At 40.2% G+C, this 18,465-nt stretch overlaps 1 protein-coding gene and 1 long non-coding RNA gene across 5 annotated transcripts in view; one reads left to right on the top strand and one right to left on the bottom strand.

The window, feature by feature from the left end:
- fndc4a (fibronectin type III domain containing 4a) overlaps positions 1–3,893 on the bottom strand; it is a 36,326-nt gene extending 32,433 nt beyond the window's left edge. The window contains exon 1 of the mRNA XM_074685952.1: positions 3,752–3,893. Within this exon, the coding sequence (XP_074542053.1) occupies positions 3,752–3,827 (76 nt within the window). The 5' untranslated portion in view covers positions 3,828–3,893. The remainder of the gene's footprint in view (positions 1–3,751) is intronic.
- Positions 1–18,465, top strand: part of LOC141802401 (uncharacterized) — a 49,414-nt gene that overhangs the window by 9,623 nt on the left and 21,326 nt on the right. For 3 of the 4 annotated variants that reach the window (XR_012599477.1, XR_012599474.1, XR_012599476.1), the window contains one exon: positions 13,151–13,357. This is a non-coding gene — a long non-coding RNA (uncharacterized LOC141802401). Of the gene's footprint in view, positions 1–4,288; positions 4,426–13,150; positions 13,358–18,465 lie in introns of those variants that run through there. The other variant, XR_012599475.1, reaches the window with a different exon arrangement.

Genomic DNA, 18,465 nt, shown 5'->3' with positions numbered 1-18,465 from the left:
TCACAATTTTCTGGTGATCATCAATCACTGATCTTTAATAAGCCTGGCCTGCCAATACCGATTTGGGCGGATACCAATTTTTACTTTTTATAAACTGACAGCATAAGCCTCCAATGTTCCATTCTAATTCATTGAAAATCATTGAAGAATACCTGTGAAACAATAAAATCTTTAGGTCTTAATTTAAACAACCAATAAAGTGTCCTGATTTTAGGTCTCAGAGCAAAAAGCAACAATGGCTGGCTGTCAGACCTTCATTGAGGTATATAAGATCAGTTTCATATGTAAGGATGGGCAGATCACTGATCTATGATCTATGATCTATGATCTATGATCACCGATCACCGATCCCCCAAAATTAAGGAAATCGCCATCTGTGCATGTCTAATCCCAACAGATGTAATCTAGAGTTACCTCTCTCATAAATCACGTCCATACCTTGTTTTGTTTTTTTTTTCATGTAACTATTAAACAGACCAAATAGCCTTATCACATTCATCTGATTTACATGACGGGATGTCATTTGTATTCCGTCTCGAGCTGTTTTGCGCATGGCGAAGTTCCGCCGCAACATGTTCACAGACACACAAATATATGCGCACATATACACACACAGACAAGCACATTCCGTGTAGCGGAGTGTAGAGAGTTGGGAAAACCACAACAAGAAACATCTCCCAGCGCCTTCATTGTCCTGCTCTGTACTGCAACCCCCACTCTAAGGCTGTAAACATAGGCTGAACACTGAACTAGAATAATATCTTTGATAATATTCCACTAGAGCTCACTGTAGGCTCATAGTTTTATTATCACTTTACCATTTGTTACTAACTTGGAGGCTGTGGGCAGTTTTTAAACCCTGTTGAGAAAAGAAATCTGTTTCCTTATAGAGCATTTAAACAGATGTAAATCTAAAATCTGATATCTTAATTATAAGAATATTTCTTGAAGTAAATCAAAATGGGAATTTAAAATTCTAAACATGAGCAACTTCTTTAACATACATTAATTTATACACCATAGGCTTTGGCATTGTCAGGTTGCTTTGATAGCAGTCTTCACCATATCTGTATTACTGACTCAGGTCTTTCTCACCTTCCTCTTGAAAATATCTCACATCATTTTTAGGATTTACTTCAGGTTATTTGACCAATCAAACACGTTGTCAGTAAACCTTTTTATAGTTATTTTGCCGTTGTGGGCAGGTGCCAAATCCTGTGGAGAAAGGAACTCTGAATTTGCACAGAAGCAGAGAGAAACATGAAGTTCTCAGATGCTCAAAAATCTCCTGTTACACAGTTACTTTGACTTTGGACTTGATAAATAATGGTAGACTAACGTGGGCAGATGAAAGGCACCCCAAAGCATCACTGACAACAAAAAGTTTGAAAACCAAATCTTGCATCCCTCCCGCTGCCTCTGGATTCAAGGGCCTTCATTACCAAATGCAAAACTACAATCCAGTTCTTTTTCTCTTTAGCACGAGTAAAACTCTTCTGATGTTACCACTAGCTCCAGACCGACTCCATATAACAATTGCATTTCTTTTCCTAAAGACACCTCCCTCCATTCCACGTGAGGCTTCCCCCATGCTCTCAATCGACTGTTTCTGACAAACCTCTCAAGGCTGTACACATCTTGCGCATCTTCCAGTCAATTTTCCGTTAATATGCTTCGATAGTGGACTCTGAGAACAGCTGGCCTTTTCAGCACTGACCTTCTGTGGCTTTACCCTTCGTATGGAGGGTATTGATGATTGAAGTCTGGACAGCTATCAAGTCAGCAGTGTCCTCTGTAACCGTAATCAAATATTCTAAACGAGACCAAGACATATAGTAATTAAGCATGACTAACTGGAACTTTGAGATATATTCACTGAGCTGTGGGACATGGTAAATGAAGTTGAACACTTGAGTTAAAGTTTCCAAAATCAGGACCAGGGGCAAATCCTGGCCCAAGTTCTATAGTAATAAGTATTATGGGCCCAAAATTTTGTTCTTCGGGTCAAAATCGTCTCAAATAAATCCAGATCCTGATCTTGCCATAAAAACATCGCCCCCTGATGGAGAACATTTTCTTCACTCAGAAGCAGAGTTGGCTGATGTTTATGCAATGCGATGTTAACATTGCAGAAAACTGACCACTTATCATCTGGTATCAAAAGAAACCTGAGGGACAGGTTTGACTTCATCAGTCTGTAATGATGAAACAAATGTAAAACTTGTAAAACTCTTTTTCAAAATCTGCATCTGTGGCTTTAATTTGACGGCTATTTCTGGCTCTTCACTGAGCTAAAGCAGACATCAGCAAGTTTTGAGCACCAGGATTCACAAAACAAAGACATGCAGTACAAACAAGGATTAAATATAGTCCGTTATCTTCTTGGAGATATTTGTTAAACATCCACAATCCAACAGCAGATGTGATTACGCCATCCTAAGCAAACATCGGCCTTCGCTGTGATGGATTCAGCTCTGATACAGAACGTCTATTTGTCAAGAATGTGTCACCAGGTTTATGAACAGCAGATTGCCAATTTGAGGAATGATATGAGCCTGGCACTCCAAGTAAATCCAATTCGTTTTAATTCACGTTTGCTCAGTGCTTACAGCTCCGGCTGGGGCCTCGTGTGGGATTAGTTTCCTGGCGTTCTTGTTTCTTAGACTGTGTAAATATAGACACCACCATTCAAGGAGATGGAGGAAAACATCATGTTTGCGTGTTTGACTTTAGAAACTGGCTTCAAGCTGTGGAATATTCAGCCAAATTTTGTTCCTCTCTGGATTTGCTGAATGAAATTTTTATAGACAGCCTCACTGGGGAGGAAAGAGGCTCACAATTAATTTAAGCTGTCCTTTGAGCGGCGTGTCACAGCGATTCCCACAGTCTCCTCGCATGCAAAGGGCAGGCAGTAATGAAGTTGACTTTTATTTTTACTTTGGAGCCGACTTCCTCATCCTCATTTCCAAGAGAAGCTCACAGAACTCTGCTGAGATAAGAGATGCTCCTGCGCTCAACAGCTCTGAATATTTGCATCACACAGAGTGAAACAGTGAGGTGCCAATCTGATCGTCTCAAGGCGCTATCGCATGTGGGAGTCGGTCCCCCCTTGAGAGGCGAGGGGGGAAGTGATGGTGGGAGACAGGTAGATGAAAAGAGGGAGATACTGTAGGTGCACACAAAAGGAGGCGAATGCAGGAGAAGCAGGAAATATTCATATGGGATTCATAAATTCATAATTTCATCTGGTGTCTCTGTGGTGCACTGTTTTATTATTTCAGAGAGGTGAATCCCTGTGTTATGCCCATGATTTAAGAATGAATCAGCCTTTCTTCAGTCATAAAAGATTTAGATAAAGTGCCCTCCAAGTGTGCTCAGCTGCAGATTCTCATTCCTCCTCTTTCCTGCAAGCGATTCTCTAAAACTGCACCTGCATGTATTGCTTTGCATTGAAAGGCACTATTTACAGGTTATGCATAAGGTGGAGGTCTAAAAATAGACACCCTGTCTACATATTTTATAATTGATGCAAATCCTCTCCTGTTTGTGGTTAAACAGGTGTCACTGGAAATATAGAGTATTAAACGTGAAATAATGTCTTAAAATGTGGAATTTCATGCACCATTAGCTGCAGAATAAAACGTAAGAGCCTCGTTAAACTTGACGTTTGGTAATACTTTGTAAGGCGCATGTAATGGCGTATTTTACAAGCCTCCAAAGTGCACAGTAATTGATGTGACTCTATACTTACTCGCTCCCACCAAGAACATGTCGCTGCCCAAAAGCAACAGGACGGCGGAGTTGACCAACATGAGCAGACGAGCCATGTCTCTGCGGGTTGTTGTTGCTCTTCAGGGGTTGCAGCGCAGCTCTCTAAGCATGAAGGGCAGATAACTCACAGCGGCGCATTTTTCTTACAACATGTTGAAATCCCTCTAACGAACGGGTGAATGGATGCACGGATGCGTTGGGTTGAGCTCGAGCTGGTCAGTGAATCGATAACCAGTGAGAGCAGGTATCAAATGTTGGCTTCAGAAACATTTTGTCGCGCGGGTCTCTTCATTCAGGGTTTAAATCCACAAGTCCTTCATCCGTGTCCTCGCGCTGAGTGAGACAACCTGGCGTCTGAAATCTCCCATTATTCCTGCGCTGCACGCGGGCTCAGGTATGAACAGGTCGTGGTGGATAAAGGAGGGGATGACGCTCACAGCAGGCTCGTGGGTCCCTTTTACAGCGCCTTTAAGTTTCCACTCTGTCCTCGCGCTCCGTCAGCAGCTCACTGAGTGATGTTCTGTCGTCCACGCACGCGGGGCTGGTCTTTCCGGTTCGCTGACCTGAAGTGAGGCTCCGGGTCTCGAGCACTTTGAGCTTCAGCAGGACATGATAAAGCGTACACGTGCTGACTGAGAGGAGAGAGAGCAGCAGGTAGGATGACGTCCACCTGTGATGCAGCTGTCAATCAAACAGAGCATCAATTCTTCTTCTGCTGTTTCATTTTTACAGAGTTAGAAACTGTGTACCGGAAACGGACATCAGATAAAAAAAACAAAATCCAAAAATAAAACGAAGCTTATCGCTGCTAGGACAGGGGAAAAATGATAGTGACAGGTAACCAAGTTTTTATTTCCAGTCAAAAGGCAGACAGTAAAAATATTCAGTCACCAATGATTCCATTTCCCCCTTTTTTGATGAGTTCTTTTTTTTGATTTTGCATTATTTTTTCTGTTTTGTTTTTTGTTGGGGCATCTTCTTTTCTGTCGTCATGTTTTCTTTTTTGTTGCCATGCTTCTTTTGTTTTAGTCTCTTTTTTGGTGGTGTCCGTTTTCTTATTGTGTTCCTTTTTTTCCTTTTTGCTTTTTTATGTTTTGCTGTTTTATCTTTTTTTAATGTTGGCTTGCTGTCATCTCGCATAGTTCCTTTTTGTTGCAATCTTTTCTTTGTCACTGTTGCATTTTTCTATCTTTTTTGTTATCGTTGTTTCATCTTTTTCCTTTCACTGTTGTGTTCTTTTTTGTTGTTGCTGAATCTTTTTTTTACCAAGTTCATTTTCTATTTTGTCATTGTGTCTACTTTTCTGTAGTCATGTTTTCTTTTTTCTTTAGGTCTAATTTGCACTTCAGGACCACTGTACATTAACGCTAGAAGCTCATAATTGCAGAATTTGCAGAGGACTCCCGATATGTTTTATACTAATTTTTTAAAATCACAACCCCATCCACAGACATTTTACGAGAGAATCTCAAGGCTAAACACAGGCTGTTAAACTCTTTCACCTTCCTCCAGCAGGAGGTCGACATGCTTTTCACGCATCATACACTGCACAGCCCCCCCCATACACACACGCCACGTTATCACAGAGATGTATCACGCTGATAAGCTGAGAGCATTGCCTCATGGGACAAGCGTTTCACATCAGATTGCACCTCCATAAAGAACCCTCTGTCAGGCCAATCTTTCTCTCGTGACAGACAAGAAGAAGACATCAAGTGTGCGTGGGACAGATGTCTTTTGTAGGAAGAAATCATCGTGCAAGCTCATCACTGAAACCAGAAAAATGACGCCAAACACACATTTTGTTTCCTTCCTCTTGAAACTTGTCTGCCAACGCTCAAACATTCAGTGCTTAAAAACTGGTCCCTCTCAGGTGTTGCCATGGTTTCACCGAGCTCATAATGTCTGTGAGCAGAAGAGAGGCCAGCTTCTGTGTTATGGATAAGTTCTTTTAGCACAATAAGCCATATTGGAGTTACCATGACAGCTGTCTGTATGCAACTGACATTTCAAGAGCCTCTAACACAAACATCTACACTCAATCTATCGACTCATTTTCCCTTTACATTTAGAGTTTAGAGCATGCTCTCCTTTCTTTCCTCTGTAGTTATATATTGAACTCAACAGAATCCAATAAAGTTTCTGGCTGTAAATGTCACAACAGTTAAGAGGTTTTAGTGTCTTTTTTCACAGTAAAGTAACCTGTTATTAAGCAAACACAAATCAGGATGTCTCAGATAAATGCGCAGGAACGTGTGATTTGTGAGGGTGCTCACTTTTAAACACATTCTTTAGAGTAAGAGAGCATTGGCACAAATACAGCTAAACCAATAACTCTGCTAAGCAGGAGATTTATATTCTTGGCTCTTAAAAAATCCTCTTGCAGACTCTTTTTAAACCTGTAAATTGTGAGCCATGCCCAGAACCTGAGTGAAAAGGAAACACCAGAGGGATGAAGAGCTAGAGCCAGAATTTTTGCTAAGTCTTGGCAGCATTTCGTCTTTCTCTATCATCATAAATTAAAGGAATTACTGATTCACATGTGCAGGGGTGTGTCCAGGATTTCTGACTGACATTACATTTCTCTTCCCAGAGGCATAAAAAATGGATGTCAATGCTAGTATCCATGTCACACCGTACTATTTATTGAGACTATTGTTGAAACAGAACCTGTCTATGTCACATTTGACATCTCAGACCTCTGGTAATGAACTGTTATTGAGCATTTGAGCCCCTTTGAACTAGGACAGCTGAAGTAGAGTAAATTTTGATGAGGCATAAATTTAGCTCCAAAGAAAACTACGGACAACCTTAAGGGGCTTGAATTGGACATTAATCAGACTTGTTAGAGATCAGCAGGTTTTAAAAACTTCACAGAGTCAAGAACAACTCCAGAGCACTTAACATGTTCAACTCTTCACCTTACACCTGTTCTCATCCTGAACTCGGTCGTTTGTTTTAACATAATTGCCTATTGCATCGAGAGCCCCCTGTTGCTCTGCTGTTAATGCATGGGTGGGAGTAGTAGTTTGTTTTGTGTGCAGCCTGGGTCCTACTTAATTAAGTCGAGCTCTTGAAAAAACACTCAGTTCACCTTAATGGATTAAATTACAGCTCTCAGTGTGGGAGATCTGTTTATGACTGACAAGTTGTGGGATGCTCAACAAGAGAACACAATCCCACATAAAAGAAACACTTTTCAGGAAAGGTGTTTTACTCTTATTTGATAAAACAGATTACACTTAATTGGTGTTATTTAGGTACTTCATTTATCACTTCTTCTCTGATTGACATGAATAAATGTGTGACAGCTCCTTTCCCAAAATAAATATGTTATTTCTTAAAGATAAACTGTGATAGAGAGCTGCTTATCATTATTAGAGTTGTGTCTGGGTTTGTTGATGTCCCAAACAATGTTGAACCATTTAGCTTCCTAAGGGCTTTGTGGGGACTTTCATTTTGGCATTGATTCCAGTGACACCTGTGGCCAGAATCAGTAGTTTGTTTCAGAGAAAAACTACATTTCTCACTGTTGTAAAAGCTTGACTCTTGCCAACCCATGCTTCTGTTTTGGGGATCAGATCTTCTTTTTTAACACCTCTTTGCGCTTAGTTCAAGACAACTTTTCCCAAAGTGTTGAGGTAATGCATTCATCTAAATCTATACAGTGCTGTAGAAATAGCTTTTCAAAGTGACCAATTTCAGTGCCGATAATATGATTTTAAATTGTGGATCCTGAACAGGCAAACATGTAAAACTGAGACTATTTCTAGATCTCCTGGAAAGCCCTCACAAGGTTTTTAATCCAAATGTGCCAGAAATGAAGTTTGAGCCATGTAAAGAGAAACGTGTCACCTTCACATCAGTAGACTGTCAGATTCATCCTCACCACTTTCATGCAGGGTAATTGTGAGCGGGTGGTGTCATAAAGAGCTTGTTTTTAATGAATATATTAAAGTAAAAGTTCAACAGACCTCTAAGGTGTTGAACCCCATTCCTCCTCCTTCCTCTCTCAGTCTTCCTCATCCTGCTTCGTCATCACTTCATTTGAAAACTTTCTCCCAGACTCTCGAGAGGACAGGGTTAAAAATATCTGAAATAACTTCCCCTGGCAGGAGGAAAGACTCCAAATGTTAATTGCTTGGTGTTCGGTGCCCAGTGAAAGAACTTTATAAGTAATGTGAAGGCAGGAGGTTTAATAATAAGCAGCGGCAGACACAGACTGTTTTATGGTTCATTTTGGTCCTTCCTCTGATGACTCTCAGGTACTTTAAGGTATCAAATTGGAAACAATATGTTGGGGGAGTTTTCTGGCTTGGGGAATAAAAGCAGTTATGTGGCGGTCATTGCTCAGTGGAAGAGCATGACAAAGCATTGTGTGCATTAACCTCCCTTTGGTTTAATGTAATTTAATTACAACAAAGAGACTTACGAATGCAAATAATGGTGATTGGATAAACTTCCTTGTTTTACTTGCTCATTTGACACTGATTACCAGCCTTCTTTATCCTGCTGGCTTGTATGGTGGATAATATCCTAAAATTGGATGATCAACCTGCTACCAACATGTAGCAGCTACTCTGCACTGGTCTGTTCAAAGTCGAGAGTCTATCAATAAACTGAAGAGTAAGGTTACGTTAGCTCTGCTTGGTGAGACTGGAGTTAGTAGATGAGCACTGGTAGGATATAACCAAGATTTATTAATGTTATAGACACATAAAAAAAAAGCACTGAGCTGTCACTAGCGCTACATCCAGCTACTAAACCACGGTGCAAACTGGTAAAGTTTGCTTTTTGTCACATTTCAAATTGTAGCTCTACATAACTGTTGATAAATACTTTACCCTGTGGCATTATATCTGGCAAAAAAGTTGTCCAAACAAACATACGTCTTCACGACGCTTGTGAGTGAGAACGGATAGTCCCCACAGCCTCTTTCAGACATTGTTATTATTTGAAGAAACTGAGTAATTATTTCTTACCCCATAGGCAGATTTTTCTAAACTCACGAACCCGGCATGACAAACAAGCAGGTAATATCACAGAGAGTTACAGAGCTCTAAATCACGGTTAACTCTGCTAAAGGACATCCAGTCATCACTTTTTCTTACATCCAATCCACTGGGGGAGCATCCAGAGGGCACTTCTTACATTTAACCACAGCAGGGCAGCTGTAAGAACAGTTTTATGTGTTTCCACAGAGAGGGTACCAGAGAAGGCATTGTTACATTGACTACTGGGAAATCCAAGAGGGCACTTCAGCAAGGTTATTTTTAGACATGAGGGCACCCAGGAGGGAAAGTACCCCCGAGTACAGCACTGATCCTGAGGAAGAATAAAGAGGGATAAACTCTGAAAGGCCGTTTGTACGAAATAACCTACATGTACCGGTACTTGCAATACAACTTTTATATTGTTGTTTTATTGTTTTTATATACAGTTTGTCTTATTTACTGGAAAAAGAAGCTCAACAGAACACCAACACATCTTCTAATGTAGAGCTGTCATGATCCAGATTCTCAGTGTATCCCAGCTTAGTGGAAGGTGGACACACTCACACCTATGTTACATTTACAGTGAGCAATCAACCTGATACGCATGTTTTTAGACTGAGGGAGCAAGTAACATGCATGTGTTGGATATGCAATCTCTACACGGATAGCCAGGGAATCAAACCAGAAACCTTCTTGCTGTGAGGCCAAATCACAACTGCACAGCCTGTATTACTGGCTCAGGGAATAACACTTTCAGTCAAATTGTGTAAAAGGCTGAAAAATATATGGCAGTACTCCCTGTGACATCATTCATTTGTTTCTGATACAGAGGTATGAAGCCCATTATCGGTGGGTGCTGTATCGAATTTCAACTAAATTTTGTTGAAGTTAGAAAGTGGTAAAGAGGCAGGACTCTAGCTTCTTTGTAAACGGCTTCAGGGTGCCTACTTTTCTGTCAGCTGTTTTCAGCTATGTCCTTATATGGGCAAAGCTTGTAAGATTAAAAACTTCAAAAGTAACTTGTTATGAAAGAATCAATTATGAATTGAATTATTGAAAATGGAGAAATCAGGTAATCAGACCTAAACTCTTTTTCAAACCAGGTTTTAAATGTGTTAATAAATCTATTTAAAACCCATCAGAGCACCAGTGCTCCCATTTTACAAGTCCTCTCCAAAATCACCATAACACTTTGACTCCTTAAAGAAGAGAAGACAAGCAGTGTGGTGATATCCAGGGTCTTATAGTATGACAGGAATTCCTGTGCAACGATGTTCCAATCACAGGGAATAATTGAGGCAAGCTGTTCTCATTACCGTAACTCTTCAACAATTTGTGCAAGAGAATTCAGATAGTGCCTGACAGAAGATAAGATGAGCTTTGTGGGGATATTAGGGGATGAAACTTGGGTTAAAAAGGTTCAGTGTGTATGTGGTAACCTGTGTTCCTGCAAACAGCCTCTAGAGGACACTCAGTAAACTGCACTGCTTCTTTTTTATTTTTATTTATCTATTTATTTGTTTTTCATGCATTCAGTCAGAGAAGAGGACAGTAGATAGATCAGGAAACAGGGCAAGAGTGGGGTTTGACATGTGGGAAAGAGACAGTAGGTTGGATCCGCACACCAAGCCATTAACTCCAGGCCATTTGCACCCCTCAACCGCAGTTTTTAACACTTCAGCATTGGTTTCCTATTTTAAAGCTGGAGTTTGTACCTATATATTGAATCTTTTAAGATAAAAAAACTAATATGATTAGATAAACAACATCAGTTTTGGAGTCGTCATCAAAATAAGAACTTGTGTATTTGTGCGATGCAACAAACGCCAAAACTAAATCAGTTCAGCTTCATCCTTCACATCAAGGTCTTCATGATTTTCCTCTTCCTAACTTTTAGCGTAAAGGAAAAAGGAGGGAAAAACAGCATGGCCATCCAAGGTCAGGGCTACTTCCATGAATATTTACATTGACATTTATTACACAAACCTCTAGAAAAAGGGAGACGGTGACAGCAGGGATCGTAAAGCGAGCGGACGCAGCGCTGCATACTGATCAGGAATGATGAGCTGTCTCGTTTGTGAGCTAACAAAAGACTCCCTGACACCAGGAATCAGATGTTATGTAAACCTCGAGATGCATGCACGTGTTTTACTGCTTAGCGAAAGCTTTATGTGGTTGTTGGAGTCCTTTTAGCTCTGAGAGAGAGCTGCTACCATATCCCATTCATCAGTCCGATTCTTCTCCATTCTTTTGACTCACATCACTTGTCCGAGCTCCTAGAAAAGGAGACAGAAGGTCTGGAGCGCATTGAATGGTCACGTTTGAGCCCACACTGCGTAGGCCAGCAGTACTTTTTACTGCACCAGTGCACGTGTAATTAAATTTCCCTGTAGTTACCGGTGCCCTTGACTCATCGCTGAGCATATCAGAGGTGGCCAATCATCAGATACATGTGTGTGTGTGTGTTGGAGGGGGGTTGCTGCTACCTCGGCCTCTTGCGTTAAATGAATTGATATAGACTCATATATCAAGAGGAAATATCAATCTAGCAGATGGTTTCCTAAATCTCCTCCTGCAAAGGGAGCAGGCCTGTCTAAAATGTGCCGCAGTGTGCAGATTTCTTTTGTATTGGCTTCATCAAAGGAAACTCCATTAGCAAGAAAGCTTTCTGCATTACACATCATTTTGGAAAGACTGAATATATTCAGCTTTATGTTAAGATCTGCTTCAGCCAAGAAATAAATGCTCCTTTTACTGACATCTTCATCATTTTCTTTGATTCTGCTTTAGCTTTCAAACAGAATAAGTGTTTGATTGGGCTCCAATGACGAGGAAATGGTCGCATTATTTTTAAAATGGATTTCAAGTACCAATGCTACATGTCCAGACTGAGTGTATGCAGATTTTCAAATCTCTACATATTCATATGTTGGGGAAATCCACAAATCTGTCTGTAAACTGACTGAACACCCCAATCTAAAAATTACACTAGATCTTTTTCATGAGATCTTCTGATAAAGGAATGGGCCTCAAACATCAAGGTCTACACATAGCTGAGCTCCTGACAGGCCTCACACGACAATGTTTCATCTGAAAATGCTAAAACGCATTGAGATAATCTGCGTTTTAGTGTTAACCTTGAGGGACTGAAAACACTGTAGTAATGCCAGGCCTATAGTTGGCGCTATAACTGTCTTGTCCAGAAGCTGCTTTTAGGAGATCTTCCACCGAAGTAGAGTTGGACTGATCATCCGTATCTGTGTACTGGGGAATACTAAGTGCAAAAGTGGAGCAAGAGATGTACATTTAGTTGCAAGACAGTCAGCAGAGACAGCAGATTGAGCAGCACAAGCACAACACAGTAGTCCGTGACGAACTGCACTGATGTCCAGTTGTCAGTGCTTGCACGAAACGCAGCATGATGTCAGCGTTTCCACTGAAAATGCCGACTTACTGTTTACACAGCAATGGTGTCGGCAGTGTTCCAGAAAAATCCCACTCCGGAGGTAGTTTTCAAAAGTTTGCGTTTTAGGTCGGCTGAAACACCATTTCCTCGTAAACCCGAGGCTGAAACACAACAAAACGTTTGTGTTTCACCTTAAAACCGTTGTAGTGTAAACGGCCTCAGATCAATCTGTGGAACGCAGGGTGGAAAACTTGACCTCTACTTGTTGACACTGTGGCAAAAACATATTGTTGTCACCAAAGTTATCATTACCATGTACTTTTAATTGTATCAACATGTAGTTTCATCAGTTTTGAACCTCTTAAGTATCTTATCGCCATGAGAAGCAATAAATGACTTTTAGGGGCTGCAAAAAGCTGTTGCGAGGTGCCAAATACTTCCTCTTCTTTTAGCTGCTGTTGGGTCTCAACCACCTTCTGAAGGTAAATTTCTCTTCAGCTGCTATGAGCTAGAAGCTAACTTTAGCTCTCTGAAATTTTGGGAAGGTATGGAAAGTAAGGAAAGATTTTACTCTTAAATACTAAAGAAGTAAATCTTTCTTTTTGGAGACAAGACACCTAAAAGTGCTTTTAATTTAAAAACAAAATCTTCCTTCCAGGTAAAATCTATAAAAACACACCACTGCTTTCAGTCTGTATTGACTCATCCCTCTGTTTTATCTACTTTAAAAATGCTTGTTCTGAAAGACGTCATGTAGATCTCTTCTGTCATCGTTTCTCGGGTGCTCAGAACCGTTGGACCAAACCCTTCTGATTGATGGACTCCATTTATTTAATGACATCAAAGCCCGGGAGAGAAAGCGTGTTTATGAGGAGCATAATCCAAACTGAACACCGCTGAAAACATCCACATCACTGTGAGATGAAAGCGCATCTCTTTTCATCTGCGCTGATGTGCTCTTTGTTTTATCGTCCCACAGGACAGCGCGGGGTTAACCTCACAAGATGCTAATGACGCACTGCCTTCTGCAGAGATCAGTCATCAATCAGCACACAGGCCGCCGTTTCCCGTCATTATTCCTGAAAGGCAGCGGTGATGAACAGGAGGAGGGAGAGGGTGATTAGGCCTCCCAACCTTTACCCCACATGTCTTGTCGTCTTGTGTTAACATCACGGCTCATTTCAAGGTGAGGCTGCATATCAATCACACTATAGCCTGAAAAGTATTAATGGTAGTCCTCTCGCTTCATCAGATAAAAGATTGATGGTATTAGGGTGTGAGCTTGTGGGGTGGCTTCTGGAAACAGGGAGAAAAGAAGCTTTTTACACTCAGTGCAGGAAGTCCAGATGCTGTGTTCCAGGGTTGTGAATCCAGAATAATTCACCACTTCATGACTGATTAGCAACTGAAAATATCATTAATATGATTTCACACAAATGTTAGCTGTTGTGACAGAGCAGCTAGTCTGTTCTCATCAGCATGTAGCTACTTAAAAATGTTACTGACAGCTAACATTTCCCTTACCTGGCTGCTATTAATCGCCTTGATGGTTTTTAGTTGGGATGTCCTGATTTGTTATTTTTATTTTTATTTTTATTTTCTGTCCCAGAGTCCGAGTCACTCCCAGCTTTATGGCATTTAACCAAAAGTGTTACAGCAACAAAGTGATCTCATGCTCAGCATTGTTTCTGTTTGGGGCTAAGAGATCTAACTCTGTACCACCACAAAAATACTAAGCTGTTATTTTTCCTATTCCCATTTTACCCATTTGTTTAAAATATTATAGATCTGATAAAATTATATATATATATATATATATATATATATATATATATATATATATATATATATATATATATATATATATATATATATATATATATATATTATTATTATTTTTTTTTAAATCGCTGATCTGGATGTTATGCCTGATTCCGATTAGGTCTGTAACCGTGTGCCCATGCCCCCAATTTTGGAGCATGTGACTGGATCGGGACATTCTTACTTTTTAGTTAACAAAAATAGTTCCTATTTAACTTTTTTTTTGTTCATAATCCACAGTTGTCTAGACCTGACTGTCAAAAAGAAAAAGGAGGTCAGAGCAGAAGAAAGCTAAACGAGAGAGTGGCACAGCAAGAGCTAAAACTGAGTTTCAAAGCGCAGTTTTTTAATGGAATTCTAATTTAAAAAGGACAGGTTCACCAGGACTCACAAAAGTTTCCGTTGATAGAAAGTTGCGTTGGACAAAGAAAAGTAGTGTTAAAACGTAGGTCTGCTCTCCCCCCTAAAAAAAGGCACCCTTTGGTAAGAGTCTCATCCTTGTGCCATTGGGTGGTGCTCATGGGAAACTGAGTCTTCATCCTGAAAAGTACTAGATGTTCCATCTACAGGTGTCACTGCAATCAACAACAAATGGATAGTCTTCACAGAGACTTGAAGTGTAGCACTGATGAGTTCTTTGATGTTGTTAAAAAGAGTATAATGCAGTCACTGACAGCTTTTTAAGCTCCTGGAGCACTTTGTCAACCAGATCGGCAGCCCAGACTCCGAGATCAGCTGTGCAAATCTAAGAAGAGCAGTAGTTTGGCATGATTTTTGTACATCAGGATATGCTCAGTTGCCTTTATGTATAATCACTGACAGAGTACAGCATCTGCAGAGTGCTGGGCTTTATAAAAGTATTTCAGTGTACGTTCAGCAAACAGTTTTTTTAAAGCCAATGCGATACCATTCCACTGAGTCTTCTGGGTCAGCTGGCTTTAAAGTCAAACATTATCTGCAGAGCCATCAGAGAAAGAAAGAAAGACAGTTACTGACCAGAGAAAAGTGTGATAAGATCATGGCCTGACAGGATGGCCTGGTGGTTAGGGCTGCAATGACTCAGACCACCATGCAGGACAGGAACCATTAGGTCATACAAAATAGGAGGTTTCAACACAACACAAGCCCTGGGGTTTGTGGTATGTCTAAAAAAAATGATTTACCAGGAATTTCTCACCATGGCTATTACCGAGAAACACACAGACAATGCTTTTCAAAGAATGTGCAGAATGTTCTGTGGATGTCTGAGCCGTCAGGGTGAAATCAGAGCATGGTATTCATGAATAACTTCAGATCAGGCTGAAATAAGGTTGTTTCCATTCACTGTCTCTGAATTGAATGTGAACGCTCTTGCATGGTGTGATTTGGTGTGAAGCTGCAGTATTACACAAGTGTGACACTGACCTCTGCTGGAAAATGTAAGAACAGCTGCTGCTGTAATGCATCATTTCTGCATTCCTGTCACTAATGTGCATGCATTTACATCTGATTTGTAATAAAACATGAGATCTGCACACCAGGAAGCTCCTGAAGATCAATTTGCAAGCCTTTTTATTTCTATTTACATGTATACAAGTTCAGGAAATAAACAGCATTAAGAGAGATATATGCTTCACTAATTGCTGACATTTCAGCCAACAGATTCTGGGAAGCATTAAGTGATTAGTTTGATTTAAAGTAATGGAATTAATGGAGTAAAAGGGAAATTAAAGATGCTGCTGATTATGGCTTTGGCTGTTTTGTTGTGCAATTTGGAAAGTAGCCAAAATGGATGCAGATCAAGGATTTTGGAGAAATATGAGCCATCAGTTGAGTTCCAGGCTGTTTTTTTATAATACCAAAGGAAAGCAGCTACTTGAAGCCACTTTTTTATGGAAGTTTAAGTTAGAGTGTTGCAGAAAAAATCAGTGCACTAATAAACTACACCCCCCTAATGATGAAATACCTATTAAAAATAAATATGAAGAAAATTCCAGACCCTTGCTCTTGTGGGAGGTTGTTCTAGCTGTGTGGCATGCAAAGAATGCTTACTCACACTTCCTGTTTCCTGTCCACTCAGGATGTGGCAGGGTTTAACCCCTGTCTGCCTCAGCTGCTCCACTCTCTTATCTCCATGATGCTGTCTGAACCCCCCACGGGGATGTTTAGTGAGAGGATGAAAACCATTTAGTTCAGCTGCTGTTTCTGAAGGCTTCCTGCACTGCAAAAAAATAAACTAACCATGTGTTTATGTCATATTTTAAGTAAGAATTGTCTTATCAGCCTTAATATGAGCTTCATACACCTGACAAGTCCAGAAAAATGTTTTATTACTGAAATAAAACATTTTTTCGCTTGCCTCTGCCTCAAAGAATATCTTTTTTTTTCCTAACGTTAGTTTTGAAACAGACTGATGTTAATCATGCTTTCATATAACCTACAGAAGCAAACCGGAGCATCAGTGACCACCTTCCCTCCACCTACAACCAACCTCAAACCACTGAAGCAGCATTTCTTTGTTCCCTTTTCTACTGCAAAGACTTCCAGTTAGAGCTGCAATAGAGCAGAAAAAAACATATACGCAACCACAAGACAAAAAGAAACAAGAGTCCCCCACAGGGGGCGCTGAATTTTCACAAACCAAAAGTTCACAGCAGCTTTAATATCTTATTTTCTTGAGTCCTACACATTTTGCACGTAAAATGTATAGATGTAAATTTGAGGCAGCCTTTCTAAGTTATCATGTTTGTTTGTGTAAAAAAAACCTTGTTAGGGCCTGTTTCCATCAAAGGCTACTTGAAAGCTTCTTAAAGTTGTTTTGCATCTCTTCAACTTCCTTTAGTGGTGACGATAGAGTCCGTTTGATAATACTTTGTATGCTTTGTAATTTTGCAATTCATCTGAAATGTACACAGATAACAAAAATACGAGCTAAAAACTGTGGCTTTAGCACCTCTACACCTTAAAGAGGGGGTCAAACTAAAAGTGTTCAGATTTTTAAACCTCTACACATTTATGTGTTGTAGAAATCCCTGAATCTGTCTGTAAACTAATCACAACGCTCTGTTCTAAAAATAGCACCAGATCTTCATGAGACTTAGGTGAGAAATGATGAGGTCATCATGTAAAGCAGTGTTACCCAATCCTGGTCCTGGAGGACCCCTGCCCTGCATGTTTTTTATGTTCCCGACTCCAACACACTTAATTTGAATGATCAGCTCATCATCAAGCTTTGCTCGAGCCTGATAGCCATTCATTTGAATCAGGTGTGCTGGAGTGGGGTAACATCTAAAACATGCAGGGCAGGGGTCCCCCAGGACCAGGATTGGGTAACACTGATGTAAAGGATCTCCTTCATGACAGATTGGAAAGTTGGGCCTTAAACACCAAGGTCTGCCAATAGCTCTGCCGTCTTACAGGCCCCCAGATGATTAGCCAATCAGGGAGAAGGGGCTTTGTGGAGTAGGGAGTCTTGAAGACATGATAAAGTGTTTCAGACAGAGGTTGAAATAGAGGTTTTCTAAGGCATAAACAGAACAAAGAACAATAGAGATTGGTTGAAATGGGGAATACATCACAACTTGAGCTCAGGGGAAATGGCTTCAATGTTTTGTACCAGCAAAGAGTCATTTTAATGCCAAATGTTATTTAACATGTTTTTTTTTCACTTTCTTTTCATCTTCTATATAGTCAAAATCTGTCAGAGGTTAGGATGAATTAACCTTTAAATGGTATTAACTTAAGTATTCAACCTTTGATTATTTCTCTGCGCGTGTATGTCTATTTAATTATCTGACAAATTTCAGACCAATTATTCATGACAATCACCAAAGCCTAACGTCCGCATCCAACAGCAAAGAAGTGACTCAGTGTTTTTACTCTCACAATAACCTTCAGGCATGATCCAGATAATGACAAGAATTGTTCGTCACACAGTTATTACAGTGATATATGCGTGATAAATTATATAGGTGCCAGTCTGTTTCGTATTTTGGACACTAGGAGCTCAGGTTTGTCCGCACATCTATGTGGGGTAGTTAGAAATTTTCAGTGGGAAACGTGGAAATTTTCTACTTGAAAAGGACCATGCAAGAGGGTAAGGCTGCCAAAATGTCATTCATCCACACAAAGCTGTGATGACCTTATGAACGCATCAAGCATAATCCAAGCTTTAAAGAGACAGCTAAAACAAGGTTTTTCAGATAGAAGCTTAAATAAGAGTTTTCTAAAACACCAGGGAAGAAAATTGAAATTTTACAGTGCTGCAAATAAGGGAACCAAAGGGACAGAATTTATGCTGCGTTCCATTTGTACCCTGAACTAGGAAGTTGGAAGTAGGAGTGACGTCATCTCTGAGTTCAGCATTCCAGTTGCTAAGTCGGAAAAACTTGCTTTAATAGTAGTATTTCTGTATATAGACATCGAATAATACTGTATAAAGGGCTGATTTATTGCAGAAACACTTGTCAGAAATTCTGAAATAATAAGAATATA

The sequence above is a fragment of the Halichoeres trimaculatus genome, unplaced genomic scaffold (assembly GCF_033239565.1).
Source record: "Halichoeres trimaculatus isolate MK-OKI-2021-1 unplaced genomic scaffold, fHalTri1.1 fHalTri1_scaffold_13, whole genome shotgun sequence".
Classification (NCBI taxonomy): Eukaryota; Metazoa; Chordata; class Actinopteri; order Labriformes; family Labridae; genus Halichoeres; species Halichoeres trimaculatus.
The sequence above is the reverse complement of the archived record's forward strand: the minus strand, read 5'-3'. Positions and strand labels throughout refer to the sequence as shown.